The sequence below is a fragment of the Scleropages formosus genome, chromosome 21, assembly GCF_900964775.1.
Source record: "Scleropages formosus chromosome 21, fSclFor1.1, whole genome shotgun sequence".
NCBI lineage: Eukaryota > Metazoa > Chordata > Actinopteri > Osteoglossiformes > Osteoglossidae > Scleropages > Scleropages formosus.
Genome location: NC_041826.1, coordinates 11,597,893 through 11,612,128, shown reverse-complemented (window position 1 = coordinate 11,612,128; position 14,236 = coordinate 11,597,893). Strand labels below are relative to the sequence as shown.

Below are 14,236 nucleotides of genomic sequence, written 5' to 3'. Positions count from 1 at the left end.
GCAGGTTTTTCAGTTTCACCGCTTCCTCATCCATTATTATGAAGAAGAATGTGATATAATGTGAACTTAAGCTACATGAGGTGATATAAAGCTGGTCACACTCACGTTGATGGAGGGCCAGGACTGGGCATGGTCAGCGTGCAGGTACCCAGGTGGGTGGCAGCTCAGCGTGTTGGGTCCCGTCGGAATGGGGAAGGTGGAGCAGGAAGCAGGCCCGCGGATGGCAATGGCAGCAGCGCCGGGGGAGCCCAGGGTACGAGGTGGGCTGGTGGAGTGAGCGCAGGCCCATTCCTCCTCATCCTCTGAAGACTGTGGTGGTGGTGGTGGCAGCAGGGTTGTTTGGGCAGGCGGTGGCTCGAAGCGCAGGTGGGGCACCTCTGTGAGAGGGAAGGGGAGCTCTCGGGTATGGCGAGGGCTTCCTGCCACACTGCCCCCGCTGCCCTGCACCCCGGGCTGGGGCCCCCCGTGCTGCTGCTTAGGGTAACCCTCGGCATAGGGCCGGGGCTTGGGGAGGGTGGAAACGGGGTCCAAGGTGAAGCGTGGGGGACGCTGGTAGGCAGAAGGGTCGGCCACCTCCGAGTAGCTGCGGCGACCCTGGAAACTGGCGCGCAGGTGGTGGCTGGTGGGTCGGCATGAATACGAGGCGGGTCCGTCGCTGGGCTCAGCATGCGGGGAGCGCCGGTGTATGTCTGGCGACAGGCGCTGCAGCACCGGAGATCGGCGCTGCGGCACGGGGGAGTGTCGCTGGGGGATGGGCGAGTGGCGCTGAGGGATGGGAGAGTGCCGCTGGTGGGGGATGGGCGAGTGGTGCTGGACTGTGGAGAAGGACAGTGAATGGACGTACACCAGCAGCATTGCACCATGACATTGTACATACAGTGCATTTCACACAGCGTACACATTATGATGACCACACCCTGCACACATTATAAATGATGTATAAAAACATGTGTCACACGCTGCATACACCATTCACTATGTGCACAACAGATGAGACTGACGCCACTGAGAGGCAAAAACCGTTTGAGCTTGAGACCTCAACTGTGTCTCTGTTCCCAACAAGTCTCACACAAACTGTTGTAAACACTGCAGTGCTCTGTGTCATTCGGGTGAGAATAAAAGGAAATTGAACTGAAGTGATAAATGCCTTTGTGCTGAATAATAAGCCTGTTGTATGAAAAAGGGTGTATATCTTCATAAGCTGCCCGTGTATATTTTTGCTGTATGGGCCCCCATTACATAAGGGCTGAGTGTAGAACACATCAGCTATACGAAACATCACGTAAGTATGAACAACAAGAAAAAGGTCTCATTCCACATGTAACCAGTATCTCACACTGTACTATTAATATTCACCAACATTTATCAATGATACTTCATAACCTCGGAGGACTTCAACACTAAACTCAGCATTCCTATTGTAAACTATCACAATGATTATAACAGGGACATCTACACTTATCATTTCTAGATTGCAGGGATGGGTCATTCGATTGCTTCATTTGTACATGTTGTCATCATCATTATGCATTATGAATTTATGCGTTCTTTATGAAGCAAGAGGAACAAGTGTTTGTGTTTCCTCTTGCGAAATTCATGTGAAAATATCTGTGTAGCACTATGTGGCTCACATGGACCCACCAATGAGTGTGTGAAGGTGGCAACTGACAAGCGCTGAGTGAAACTCCAGGCGCAAGGGCACTAGGAAGAGTGTGGCGAAAGGGCCTTCTCTGGGACAACGGTGCTAAGGATGGAGCGTGAGAAGCTTCCTGCCCTTGAAGGATCATAAACGGTCCATTAAAGAGAAATGAAGGGGAAACGATGCGTTCTCTTTGGGCCTTGGCCTTCGCTCACTGCCACATCTCCGAATCAAAGAGGAAGCACTCTTTGTGGTCCTGTGGTTGTGCAGAGAGATATGGTGCCGCCTCTTTGTGCACTTCATCTCGGAGCAAGAAACTACACGAGTGACAAGTTAACGCTGCCTGTTGGTTTCTGCTACAGAAGGCAACAAACAAACAAACAAATACAAGAAGAAATTAAATGGCTGCAGCCCAGTGGTGGAGGATGTTCTTTACATGAATGTGTCCTGTGTCTTACACCTATGAGTCGATGCGACGGGCGGAATCCATCACTGGATGGGCACGCCTGGTTCGAGCTCACACCTGCTCATTTTGTGTGTGTGTGTGTGTGTGTGTCAGAGGGAGGGAGGGAGAGAGAGAGAGAGAGAGGGCTGGCCCACCTGGACTGGCCTGTTCTTGGGACGCCTTCCTGAGGATCTCGCTCTGCTTGCTGCTGAGGGCCCGCAGACGGCTGAGCTCCTCACTGAGTTCTGTGTAGGCCAGAGCGAGGTTCACCCTGGAGACGACCACACGGTGACCGGCGTCAAACATCTCGCATGGTCACAAAGATGGGCGTCCACAACTCCCTGCCCGTACATCACATAACTGGTGAGGCATAGGTCTGTAACTATATCTCATAAGTGTCCAGCTAAGTCCAGAGAAGCTTCCTGGACAAACTGCCCTTGAAACAACAAACCCTTAGGACTGAACACACTTCATGTGCACTTTAAAAACTAACAAGACACATAAATGATAACAGTGAAGTCATATTATACATTATGTAATGGACAAGCACAATGCAGGAGGGCAGCTGGTAGTGTAGTGGTAGTAAAGCTGCTTCCTTTGGACCCAGAGGTCGTAGGTTCAAATCTCCTCTCTAGCTGTAGTACTCTTGTGCAAGGTACTGCCCATGAATTACTCCAATAAAATTTCCCAGCTGTATAAATAGGTGAACTACTGTAAGTCACTTTGGAGAAAAGTGTTAGCCAAATGAGTAAATGTTTGGACATTACAGCCAACCTTACTAAAATCAATACCATGACAAACAGAAAACAGGCTAAATATGCCAGTCTGTGGGCTTGGACATTGAGAGCTTGCTCATCTGGTCCATTGAGGATGCAAACCCAGCTCAAACTTGTAATATAAACATTCATGTTTTGTACTCAAAGCTGTATGTGCAGCTTGAAATGTCCAGCATTGACTGAATTTCTGTGTTTTATCAATGTAGCTGTGTTCAGAAATAGAGCGTCTTCTTGGTGTGATCTTCATCGTGGTCAAGTCGCAAGCAGATGCAGAAGACAGAGCTCAGAACTGGTGACCCTAAACGCTCCTTTAATTCAGTGCCCCTCAGCGAATATTCATATAACTGTTTAGTTACCTTTGTCCACAGGGACTTGCGATGTGTGGTGTGCACACTAATGTAGTAGTGATTTACCCTTCATATAGAGGGTAATGTTCACCTTCATCAATGGTACTACACTAGGAGTGGGATTCAAGCCCAGGTCTGAAAAACCACAGCTCTGACTGCTACTCTATCTGTGAAATTCATAGTAAGAAAAACCACAAGAACGAACAGATTCTGAATGTCTCTGAAATCTGCGCTTTTTCTCAACTTAATTCTGACGGAATGAGCTGGAATTTAGAAATGTTTCAAACAGAAAGAGAAATTTAAAAAGGAACTCCCTGCACACGAGCAATTCAACACCAAAATAACGTTAGTGACTGTCAAAACTTTTCTTGTGCTTAAATAGAGCGCGCACACATACACACATGCACACACAGACACGCGATCACTGTGACCAAAGGCCTGAAAAGATGCCATTTTCATCTCTGCTACATCTCTTCACCCAAAACAAAGCAATGACATCAGAGAAAACAATGAATCATAACAAAGCCTTTTACCAAAGAGGTGCTTAAAACACAATAAATCTTTTCAGTGTGACCCAGCTGTTCTGTACATACAGTAGGTGATTTTGGCACGAGGGGTTGAACATCTTTCCCTGTGTATTATTGCACGTACCACGCTAACAAGGGGTTATTCCAAAGAACGCAAAGAGGGTAATGGTCTCATTAACTGGGGCTGAAATGGTAGCAACGGTCCAGTAAAGCACACATACAGTAGGTCTGAAATTAAATTCAGAATCAACCTTTTACTGGCTTTATACAAGCATAGCTAAAGGGAAAGTGCAGCTGCTGGTGCGTGATGCGACACACAGAGTAGGGGGTCAGGAGCCACAGTGTCCACATGTGGAGTGGTGCCTCTAGCACATTCTCAGCTCATCATTTCCCTTCTGTAGTGGGACACTTTCTTTGTATGAATCCAGGGCAAGCAGCTTGATCAAGGGCACGGGAGCAGGAGGGTGAATATGAACCTGTAAATGCTGAGCCCAAAGGTAGCAGCTCTAACCACTACGTCACCTGGTGCCCAGGACCAGAAACTGAAATACAGCAGCAGATATGGTGACTTTTCAGTTCAAGTTCCAGGATATGCGCTGCTACTGTACCCATGAGGGACATGCCTAAAAGGGCTGGGTCCAGTAGAAATACATTAAGCTCTACAGTAGGTTCAAACTGATAGTTGCTAAGCCAAAGAATGTAATAACCACTGATCGGACTGCATATTCTGTTTGCATTTACAATCATTACTGAATCACAGGACCAAACTGGAAAACTTTGCATTTGTAATTTCACACTTTCCTACAGTATCTGACATTGCAGCCACTTGATAAAAATATCATTGTGTTTGTCTCCAGGAAACAGCTCAGCCGCTCAAGATGAACAGCTGAGCTGACATCGGACGCCTGGAAGACCAGAGGAACAACCAGAACCTATACACCACACACACTTGCTCCTCACACGTGTAAATCAGCGCGTCTGAAGGGCACAAAGCCATTGGCTTTGGATCCTACAGATTTTTTTTGCCTTCATGAGCCTTTTCGCCCTGGCTTAAATTCATTGAATTTGAAGTGAGTTGAACGTAGAGCGGAATAAACCTGTTTACCATGAACAGAAAAAGACATTGTGGGTATTCAAAAATCATCATATGGTCACGGTAAAAACATCCAAATTGCATGAGGTCAGCTGAAATAATACAAACTGAATATACTGTACATTCACAGCACATTGCTGGTTAATGGTTTTAAGACCAAGATCCAATATCTCCACAAAGAGCAGAAAAGACACATTTGAGAGAAAAATCCCTTTGCATTTATTTGGACTTCTGTATGAATAACTAGTAAAATATCACCTGACTGTCATCTAGTCATAATTAATTTAATTGTAATTTAATAAACACAATGAGCATTTTACATTTCCATTAAACTATTCAGGTCCATGATGGAAAAAGTTAGTAATTTTAGTCACTAATGGAAGCTCCTATATTGTCAATAACCTGAACCAAACACTTAGTGAGGCTGCTGATCAGACCTGCACAGCGGTTACAAGGTTTTGTGGCCTATTCCTCTGTACAAGGCTGTTTCAGTTCATGTGTATTTTTGGGGTGTCCTGCTTCAGGTCACACCACAGTGTTTCGGTGGGACTGAGATCGTTACTCTGGCTGCGCCGTTCTAAAATACTGCAGAATTTCCTGAAATACCTTGCAATTCATTAGTCCCTCAATGACTGCAGGCAGTTCAGTCCCTGAGACAGCAAAGCATCCCCACAGGATTACACTCCCTCCACCAGGCATCACAGTTGGAATGAGTGCTGGTATGGAGTGGTTTGTTTTCTCCAAATATAACACTATGTACCTTTACAAAAAAAATTATTTTTTTGCACCTTCTGCATCTCTTGAGCAGGGGATGCGGTGGCACGGTGGCGCAGAGGGTTGGACCAAGTCCTTCTCTCTGGTGGGTCTGGGGATTGAGTCCCGCTTGGGGTGCCTTGCGATGGACTGGTTTCCCATCCTGGGTGTGTCCCCCTCCAGCCTTATGCCCTGTGTTGCTGGGTTAGGCTCTGGCTCCCCATGACCCCGTATGGGACAAGCGGCTTCAAGCAGCGTGTGTGTGTGTGTGTGCGTGCGTGCGTGCGTGTGCATCTCTTGAGTCATTCCTCTTTACAAGATGGTTTCAGTCCAGCCCACCAAAGTACTTCAGAGGGATTGAGGCCAAGACTCTGACTGGGCTGTTCTAAAGTCTCTTTTTAGTCTTATGAGCTTTAATAGCTCTTATGCTGAGCTCCTCTGAAATCTCTTTTCATGACGCCATATTGCACATCAATAGAACACTGTTGTGACGAACAGGTGACCACAGTTGTGTGGCAGGTCAAACCCACACCTGAACTGACTGGAACACCTGACCCATTGAGTGGGACACCTGAGTCCAGATACCCTCTTTTCAAGATCTAACTGTACTAGACCAGTGGGGGCGCGGTGGTGCAGTGGGTTGGACCGGGTCCTGCTCTCCAGTGGGTCTGGGGTTCGAGTCCCGCTTGGGGTGCCTTGCGACGGACTGGCGTCCCGTCCTGGGTGTGTCCCTTCACTCTCCGGCCTTATGCCCTATGTTGCCGGGTAGGCTCTGGTTCCCCGTGACCCTGTATGGGACAAGCGGTTTGGAAAATGTGTGTGTGTGTAACTGTACTAGAGGTTTACATACTTCTTTATCTGACGTTGACTGTCCAATAAAGGTATTGACATGTAAAATGATGTTGTTTGTTAAATAAGATTAGATTACATTTTCAGAGCCATTCATGCGGAAATCCAGATAATTCAAACTATTTTTTTCCAACACACCTACACATGTTTAAAAAAATAATCCAAAGTGCCAACAACTTTCAGGCACACTTTTCAGCATGTTACAGGCAGTAGTCAATACTGCATACTGTACATCCACAGACCTTTTCACATTACTTAAGCTGTACGATTCAGAGGTACACAATACTATTTTGTAATTTTTTTGTAATTTTTTCACAGAATTGAGTCATTCTGCATTTTTTATCGATAATATGTGTATTAAAGTGTATATTTTACAAATTCTTATTACTGTCATTGTGAACTGCATTTACTTATCATTTTAGAAAGATATTTATGCCAGACAGCTCAACTGTAATTAATATATTAATACATTTTGAAGACTTCATGATGAAGAACTAGTAAGATTATTGCAATGTTAATTACTCTCTTACAGCTGTACTATAAAACATGGCACAATTTAACTTTTACAGAGATACTGCAGCTGCTAGAAAGGCTGTTGCTAGAGATCACTGTCATTTTGTGCTAATTAAAAAAACCTCTAGAAATGTGTATATTGTTGCTCAGAGTTTTGGGTCCATTTTCTCACGTTTATTTCTTGTCAAAGACAGCATAAAACAGCACTCAGGCTTGTTGTGAAATATCTTTGTGATCGTAATCGAGCTACTTGTCTTTTCTCATGAATTGCCATTATAAAATGAATGAAGGCTGATGAACAGCGACACATTGCAATTACCCCATCTACGTGTTCCAAAGAAATACATAAACTATATGGAGCAAACCATCACTGATCATTCATGAAAATGTTTTGTGTTTTAAGTGCTGAAATGGGATTCATTTAAATTGCAGCACACAGGAATAAACAGGAAGTTGTTGGCATTCAACAGAAAAGAGTCACTCACTAGTCAATCACACGTGAGTCACTTAGATATTACCACATAGTTCCTTAAACGAGCCTGGCTGCAATTGAAGTAGGAGGTCCGAAGCGGGCTGAAGTGGGTCGAAGTGGGCCGAGGTGGGGTGAAGTGCACGCATACTTCAATTAAAGAGATAAATTAAGACACACTGTCGGATCTACACACATACTGCTGCTTAAAGTGCTCTGGTACATTCTGCCATGCTCACACGGTGATCAATGGGATATTTTTGGTTTGAGTCGATAATTTATAACGGCACACATTTTCCATCCAACTACCCCATCTGGCCTGAGGTCGACTCAGAAGCACATGCAGTGTAAGTCAGGGTACACTCAGGATGGGAAACACTCAATCTAGTGGCTCACACATACACAGAAACACAAAAGAACACACTAAGGTCAAATTGCTGTCACCCATTTACAGTATATCAGTAGGAAAGGAGAGCCAAATTGGAAATTTTAATGAAACCCACGCAAACATGGCAAGGGAAAAGAGCGAAGAGGAGGTGCACTCTAGTGTTCGGTACAAAACATTACAGTAGCTATAGACACACACAGAGACACATGCATATACACATACAGATACAAATACACACTGATCAAGCTGAATTTCGGGTGCCTGGAGGCGGCTGCCGTTGTGCAGATAACCCCTCTCTGAGGCCCGATAACAGTATCTTTATCTGATTGCTCCAACCAACTTCACAAAACACTGTGGGTTTATTATAACTTGACTCAGACTAAGATGTCGGCCCAAGATGGTGTCTGATAAAGTGCGGCAAACAGACAGCAAGCAACTTTTGACTAGAAATGCACCACAAATCCAGTTCTGATATACGAATGAAAACAGGCCCCTGGCCAGATGGCTGCCATTTTTACCAAGTGTGTCCACATTCGAGTTTTAAACTAGGATCACCATGAAATGATATTTCAACATGTTTTACTTTATGGTACTAATTGGGTCTGAATGCTCAGCATGTTCAGGTTTTCATGTACATTTACGGTTCTTTTACAGTTATGGTGGCAGCACCACTTCCATTCTGAGAGAGCCATAAAACACAACTTCAGCAGAAAGCTGAGGAAAATTTACTTTCATTTTCTTAAGTCATACAGTGTAACTGGCGTGTGGACCATTCATGTTCTTGCTTCTACAGTCCTTACAGAGTGTTTTGCCAGGAATCCCATCTTTATTGTCTGAGGAACACTGAGAACCTGATACCAAAACTTGTAACAGGCCTGGCTCTCTTTCAGTACAAATACCATGATATGATAATTTGTATTTAACAAAGTGAACATGTCAATTGGCAGAAGATCTGTCACCATACAGATACAGGTGGTACATGGGACAGCAGGTGAGTAGTGGTTTAGAGCAGTCACACTGGAGTTGAAAGGCCAGGATTTAAACCCCAAGCATCAACGAAACAAATAAATGTAAACACAGAGCGGGTCTAGTTATGTTACAGCTGGTTAAGTTTAGGGTGTTGACTTGCAGTCTGAAGGTTCCTGATTCAAGTCTCAGCTCCCACTGTAGTACCAGTGTGCAAGGTAGGAATACTCTGCTATATAAATGGGTAAATTGGAAGTCAGTTATATGAACCTACATTTTAGATTGCCATGTGCAAATAGGGGGGCGTGGTGGCACAGCAGGTTTGGCCTGTGCCTGCTCTCTGGCGGGTCTGGGGTTTGTGTCGTCGTGTCGTCAGGACTCAAACCCCGGACCAGCCAGGGAGCAGGACCCAGCCAAGCCCGCTGCACCATCACATCCCCCCTTAGAACTACTCTATTTTTACAAAGTATTAAAGCAAAAATTAAACTGAAAATCCTAATGGGGATAAATTCATCACAGGAATTTATAACGCTTCCCTGGAACCACCCTGAGCCTAGAATTTACATTTATTCTTTTAGCTTTTTCCAAAGCGACTTACAAGGTTATTTCAGTCTTTATGAAGCATTGGTCTCCAATACAGACTTTTAAAGCAGTGGCTCTATGTTTAAAACTAAAACCATGAGTCCCTCTTTGTGATCGGCGGTCGGTTTTATCCCATCCCCCGCCTGGACAGAACTGCAGATGGGCTTCCCCGCCGCAGCGAGGGGTCCACAGCAACATGTGCCCTGCTTGCGATCGCAAGGGCTCCACGCGCTCACCGTGACTCATCGGCCGCCCATTTCCCAGTGGCCCCTGCGGTGGCCGGAGGCGGGAGATGTCCGCCAGAGCAGTTCCCCCACCTGGACAACAGCAGCAGCTCAGCGCAGAGCCTGTCACACGTATGAAAACATATCAAAACATTCTAATGATAATTATTTACTAAAACAAAAAGAAAACAATAACTTACTGCTTCAAGGTCATTGGGGAATAACATGAAATAAAGTGGAGGCACAACCTTCGTGTCACATTTATAATCTGAGATCCCCAGCACGCAACACTCAGAGAAGCCAAGTCTTATCGACCAACAATCTCATTTTTAAAACGAGAATATTTATAAGAAGAAGCACTACGTACAGGAGAAGGAACCAGAACTGAAACTCAGTGGTCACTGAATATTTAAATAATGTAGTTGTTTGACACGAGAAATGTTATTGATTAATTAATAACATAATAATAATAATAATAATTAATTCTGTTATTTCATTTTTAAACACACGAATGAGAAACATCGAGCAGGAAAGGATTCAGGTATGTCTCAGCTCCTCAGATGTGTCTCAGAGCCTCCTGATCATTGCTAATCAAGGTGGTCTTTTTACAGGAAAGCGGAGATACGAGATTTAATTCTCAGTTTAACTGTTTAACACCCTCAGCAAAAATCGAAAATCAAAAAAGTGTTTGCAGGATCTCGTGCGAGACTCTTCTCCTCCATATAAGTGCGTCTGGAGGCAGAGAGTAGCTCATGGGGAAATACCGAGGCGCGCGCGCAACCCTGCGCTTAATACAAACCTTTTCATCATGGTTACTGCCAATGAAAAGTAAAACGAAAGACCATTGTCAGTCCTGCTATGACTACTTACTCACATTATATATGCTTGCAATTCTGAAAACTTTTTTGTCACTTGCTTGGATTAAGAAAAATAAGCTTTATACACACACATATGGTATATAAAAATGCAAAAACATAGAGCCTCCTATCGTGATTCTTTCAAATGGCTATTTAAACTTTAAATGTTCAATATGCATCTTTCAGTCAAGTGCAGTGATAATCGTTCTGATAAGTAGGCCTATTCCTGAACTGCACGCAACATAAAAAATTTCCCTGAATTTACAGAACTCACACTGAGGTTTCAGGACACACAGCGCAGCCCACAGCTCTCTTTTTTGGTGTTGTTTTATAGCTCATATATTTTCATTTGTATTTATTCATATTATTTTAGACACATTTATCCAGACAATTAACTGCAGCAATATATTTACTGGCATTTACCTGCAGGTTTTCAGAGGTCTACCTGGCCCACAGTCATCATCACCTCAGAAAACCTTACAGGGCCTCACATCATATCATTCCCAACACTTTGGCAGCAGGCAATGAAAACACCCACACTTCCCGCACATTATGTACTATTCATACTGGCACACAGCACAAGGTCAGCTCTAATACAGCATATGTAATACATACAGTACATCGCTTTATGTACGACAGACAAATGTTTTTGTAGGAACTGCTGCGAACATCACTAATTCAGAGCATGTAAATACCTGCAGAATTTTAGCAAATACGCACTGATATAAATAAAAGGTGGATTTACTCTTGAAGCGTTCTACAAGCACAAATGTAAAAATTGCATAATGTGTCGATTATGACTGCAGGGCAGTTTCAGTAACTGGACAAACGGAAATGTCACCCTGTGGGTGTCAAAAATTCAAGAAGCAAAAAATTCTTAAACTGACAAAATGCACAAGCTGCCACAGCAAGCCTATAAAACAACAGTAGGAATAAAATTGGGTTTTCATTTATTTTTGGTTAAATCCTCCAGGAACATGTATTTGCTGGCCACCTGAAGGACAAACGTATCATTTACTGCAGTTCAGCTACAAATTATTATGCTTTTTGGTAATTTCTCATTGATCAATGACATATTTTAACGTGACATGGACACTCTCAGTAACAAAGTGTGTTTCACATTAAAACATTTCTTGTTTTAAGATCGCTTGTCACATTAGCATGTACATGTAGAGAATTAAATATTGACTGTGTGTAGACACACACACACACATTTTAGAACCGCTTGTCCCATACGGGGTCACGGGGAACCGGAGCCTACCCTGTAACACAGGGCGTAAGGCCGGAGGGGGAGGGGACACACCCAGGACGGGATGCCAGTCCGCTGCAAGGCACCCCAAGCGGGACTTGAACCCCAGACCCACCGGAGAGCAGGACTGTGGTCCAACCCACTGCGCCACCGCACCCCCTGTGTAGACATAATAAGTGGACACATGAGCATTTTAGGAAAGTCTTTTAATGCCCTAAATGGGCACTAGGTGGCATAGCACTTAGAACTGAAGAACCCAGGTTCAAATCCTACCTCCTGCTCCACAGCCCTTGATCATGGTACTTACCGTGAACTGTTGTTGTAGAAATCCATCGTTGTAGCTGGGGCTTTTGTTTTGCTTTCCTCTCCTCAGCTGCCCCACTTGTTTCACACAGCCACACAATGTCTCTCTTTCTGTAACTGTCCTGTTCGCACCTCTGCTTTGAGCAGCAAAAATACACTGAACTGAAGTCATACACTTTCAATATGTACTCACACCTTGCAGCAAGACACGTGCAGTCCCCACCGGCACTGGGACGACCATAAGGAGCAAAGTAATGCTCGAAAGGTAACAAATGCCTGTGGAAGTACGAGTTACACACAGGACCCAAGGCGAAAACCGGTCTTTAAGCCTGTAAACATGGTATTATGAGTCGCTAACCGTATGTGCTACTAGTGTAGTGAACACGAAGGTGAGAAATGCAATCAGGCCGCAGGTGGCGTAGTGCTTTGAGCTGAAGGAGCCAGGTTCACATCCCACTTCCTGCTGTAGTGCCCTTGATAAAGGTTTTTATCCTGAATTGGTGCAGCAAAAATTATCCAGCTCTAAATCAGTGTAAGTAGCTTCACGGTGTATGTTTGGAGAAACACAGCAGCAAAATAAATGAATAATGTAAGTGTGAGAAGTTCAACTGTACCTCCCCGTGGAAATGAACCAAATAACTAATGCTTAACAGAGTATTTCAGCTTTAACTGACTGTTTTCAGCAGGGTATAAAAAGTATTTAATCTGTAATAAGTGATTTTCTAAGCATGTTGGGTCACACGTGCAATCACATGAAGCTGAAGCTGGATCACAGCAGCACCTCTCACTGCGCATCTGGTACTGCACCAACAGGAAGTACAAGAAGAAAAGAGGAGGCGAGTTGTGCAAACACAGGGCATCAGCGTGGGAAAGCAGAGCTTTTCAAACCCGTGAACAGCAAAGAAAAGCAAAACTGGGGAGCATGCACAGCTCCCACCTCTGGTATTGTGAACTTCTACTGGCCTAGAGCTCTGAACTGTAGGATATCTCCAACAGGCCTCCCATTCAGAGCACTCACAAACAGACATACAGACACACAGATACTAAACAAAAATGTGATCACATCTAATTCAAAATGATAACTTGCAGGAGCTGCAAAAAGGCAGCAATATCACTAAAGTGTGTTATTAACTGTGTTATGAAGATGACAGTTTAACAGTGTCCATATAGGCCTTGTGAGGATTTCATTTTTAATAACTCCATTAAAACTACGTGTGAAGATTTAAACTACGTGTGAAATGCAAGAAGGGCAATTTATTTACTATTTATTCATAATGTCAATGAAATAGTTAATGATTCATTTGCTGTGATGTCTTCCTTTTATTTTCAGGATAATGATCCCAGCGTGGTACTGGGTGTCTTCCACTGAGCTGTGCTGAAAGTGGAACACATTCCCTGCAGAAGGTTTAAATCTTACGCAGAAGTGAATTCATTAAAAATTCAATCTGCGAAAGGACTCTGTGGACACCCAGTATTTAGGACTAGTCACCTTTCACACCTGAGACAAGCCTCTCCCTGTGCTCTTCATGGCTCCACTGACACCAGCACAGTCTATGTTTGCTACGCTGGCTGTAGAAATGTTTACAAGACAGAGTAAAACTACTTTAAGAAACACTTTTAAAAGCACGTCTCAAAACAAAACTCATAAGTACAAAGTGATACTAACAGGCATCAGGAAATGGCTTTGTACCCTGTGCGATATGGACACAAACTCGTCTAGCTGACTGAAACCCATAACCCTCTGGTGACACATCCAAACTCCCGTTTCTCTGAAGCAGCTTTCAGAAATGAGCGACTTACACTGATATACCCATTTATACATCAGGGTAATTTCTACTGTATTTTTACTGGGTAAGTACCTTGATCAAGGGTACTGCAGCAGGGAAGGCAGCAGAAGCCAGGAGCTCTAACCACGATGCTACCTGCCGCAGCGCGACTATGCTGTTGGCAACCTCAGAAACATTGTAAAACCTGCACCAGTAGACAGGTTGGCGCAATGACCTCAGAGCCATGCCCACAGTGCTGTGACCACAACCATGACATCACTATGGCAACTACAATGAAGAGGCGAACACCCCCAGCCACACCCATTCTGGTTAAGAAACAAATTAAGGGTCCCTGTCCATCTGAGGCAAAGGCAGAAAGGGTGCAAGGTGTTCAGCTGCAGTCATCAATGCACGCACACACACACAAATACAAAAACACACACATAGTGTCACAAAGCCCAGTGTAAATTCCCCAGTTACTTAATGACAA

At 44.3% G+C, this 14,236-nt stretch overlaps 1 protein-coding gene across 1 annotated transcript in view; it reads right to left on the bottom strand.

The window, feature by feature from the left end:
- The window catches only part of tbkbp1 (TBK1 binding protein 1), a 35,966-nt gene that overhangs the window by 4,812 nt on the left and 16,918 nt on the right, over positions 1-14,236 (bottom strand). Inside the window, exons 8-9 of the mRNA XM_018726133.2 lie at positions 2,240-2,355; positions 106-815 (exon numbers count right to left, since the gene is read on the bottom strand). Coding sequence (XP_018581649.1) covers positions 106-815; positions 2,240-2,355 — 826 coding nt within the window. The remainder of the gene's footprint in view (positions 1-105; positions 816-2,239; positions 2,356-14,236) is intronic.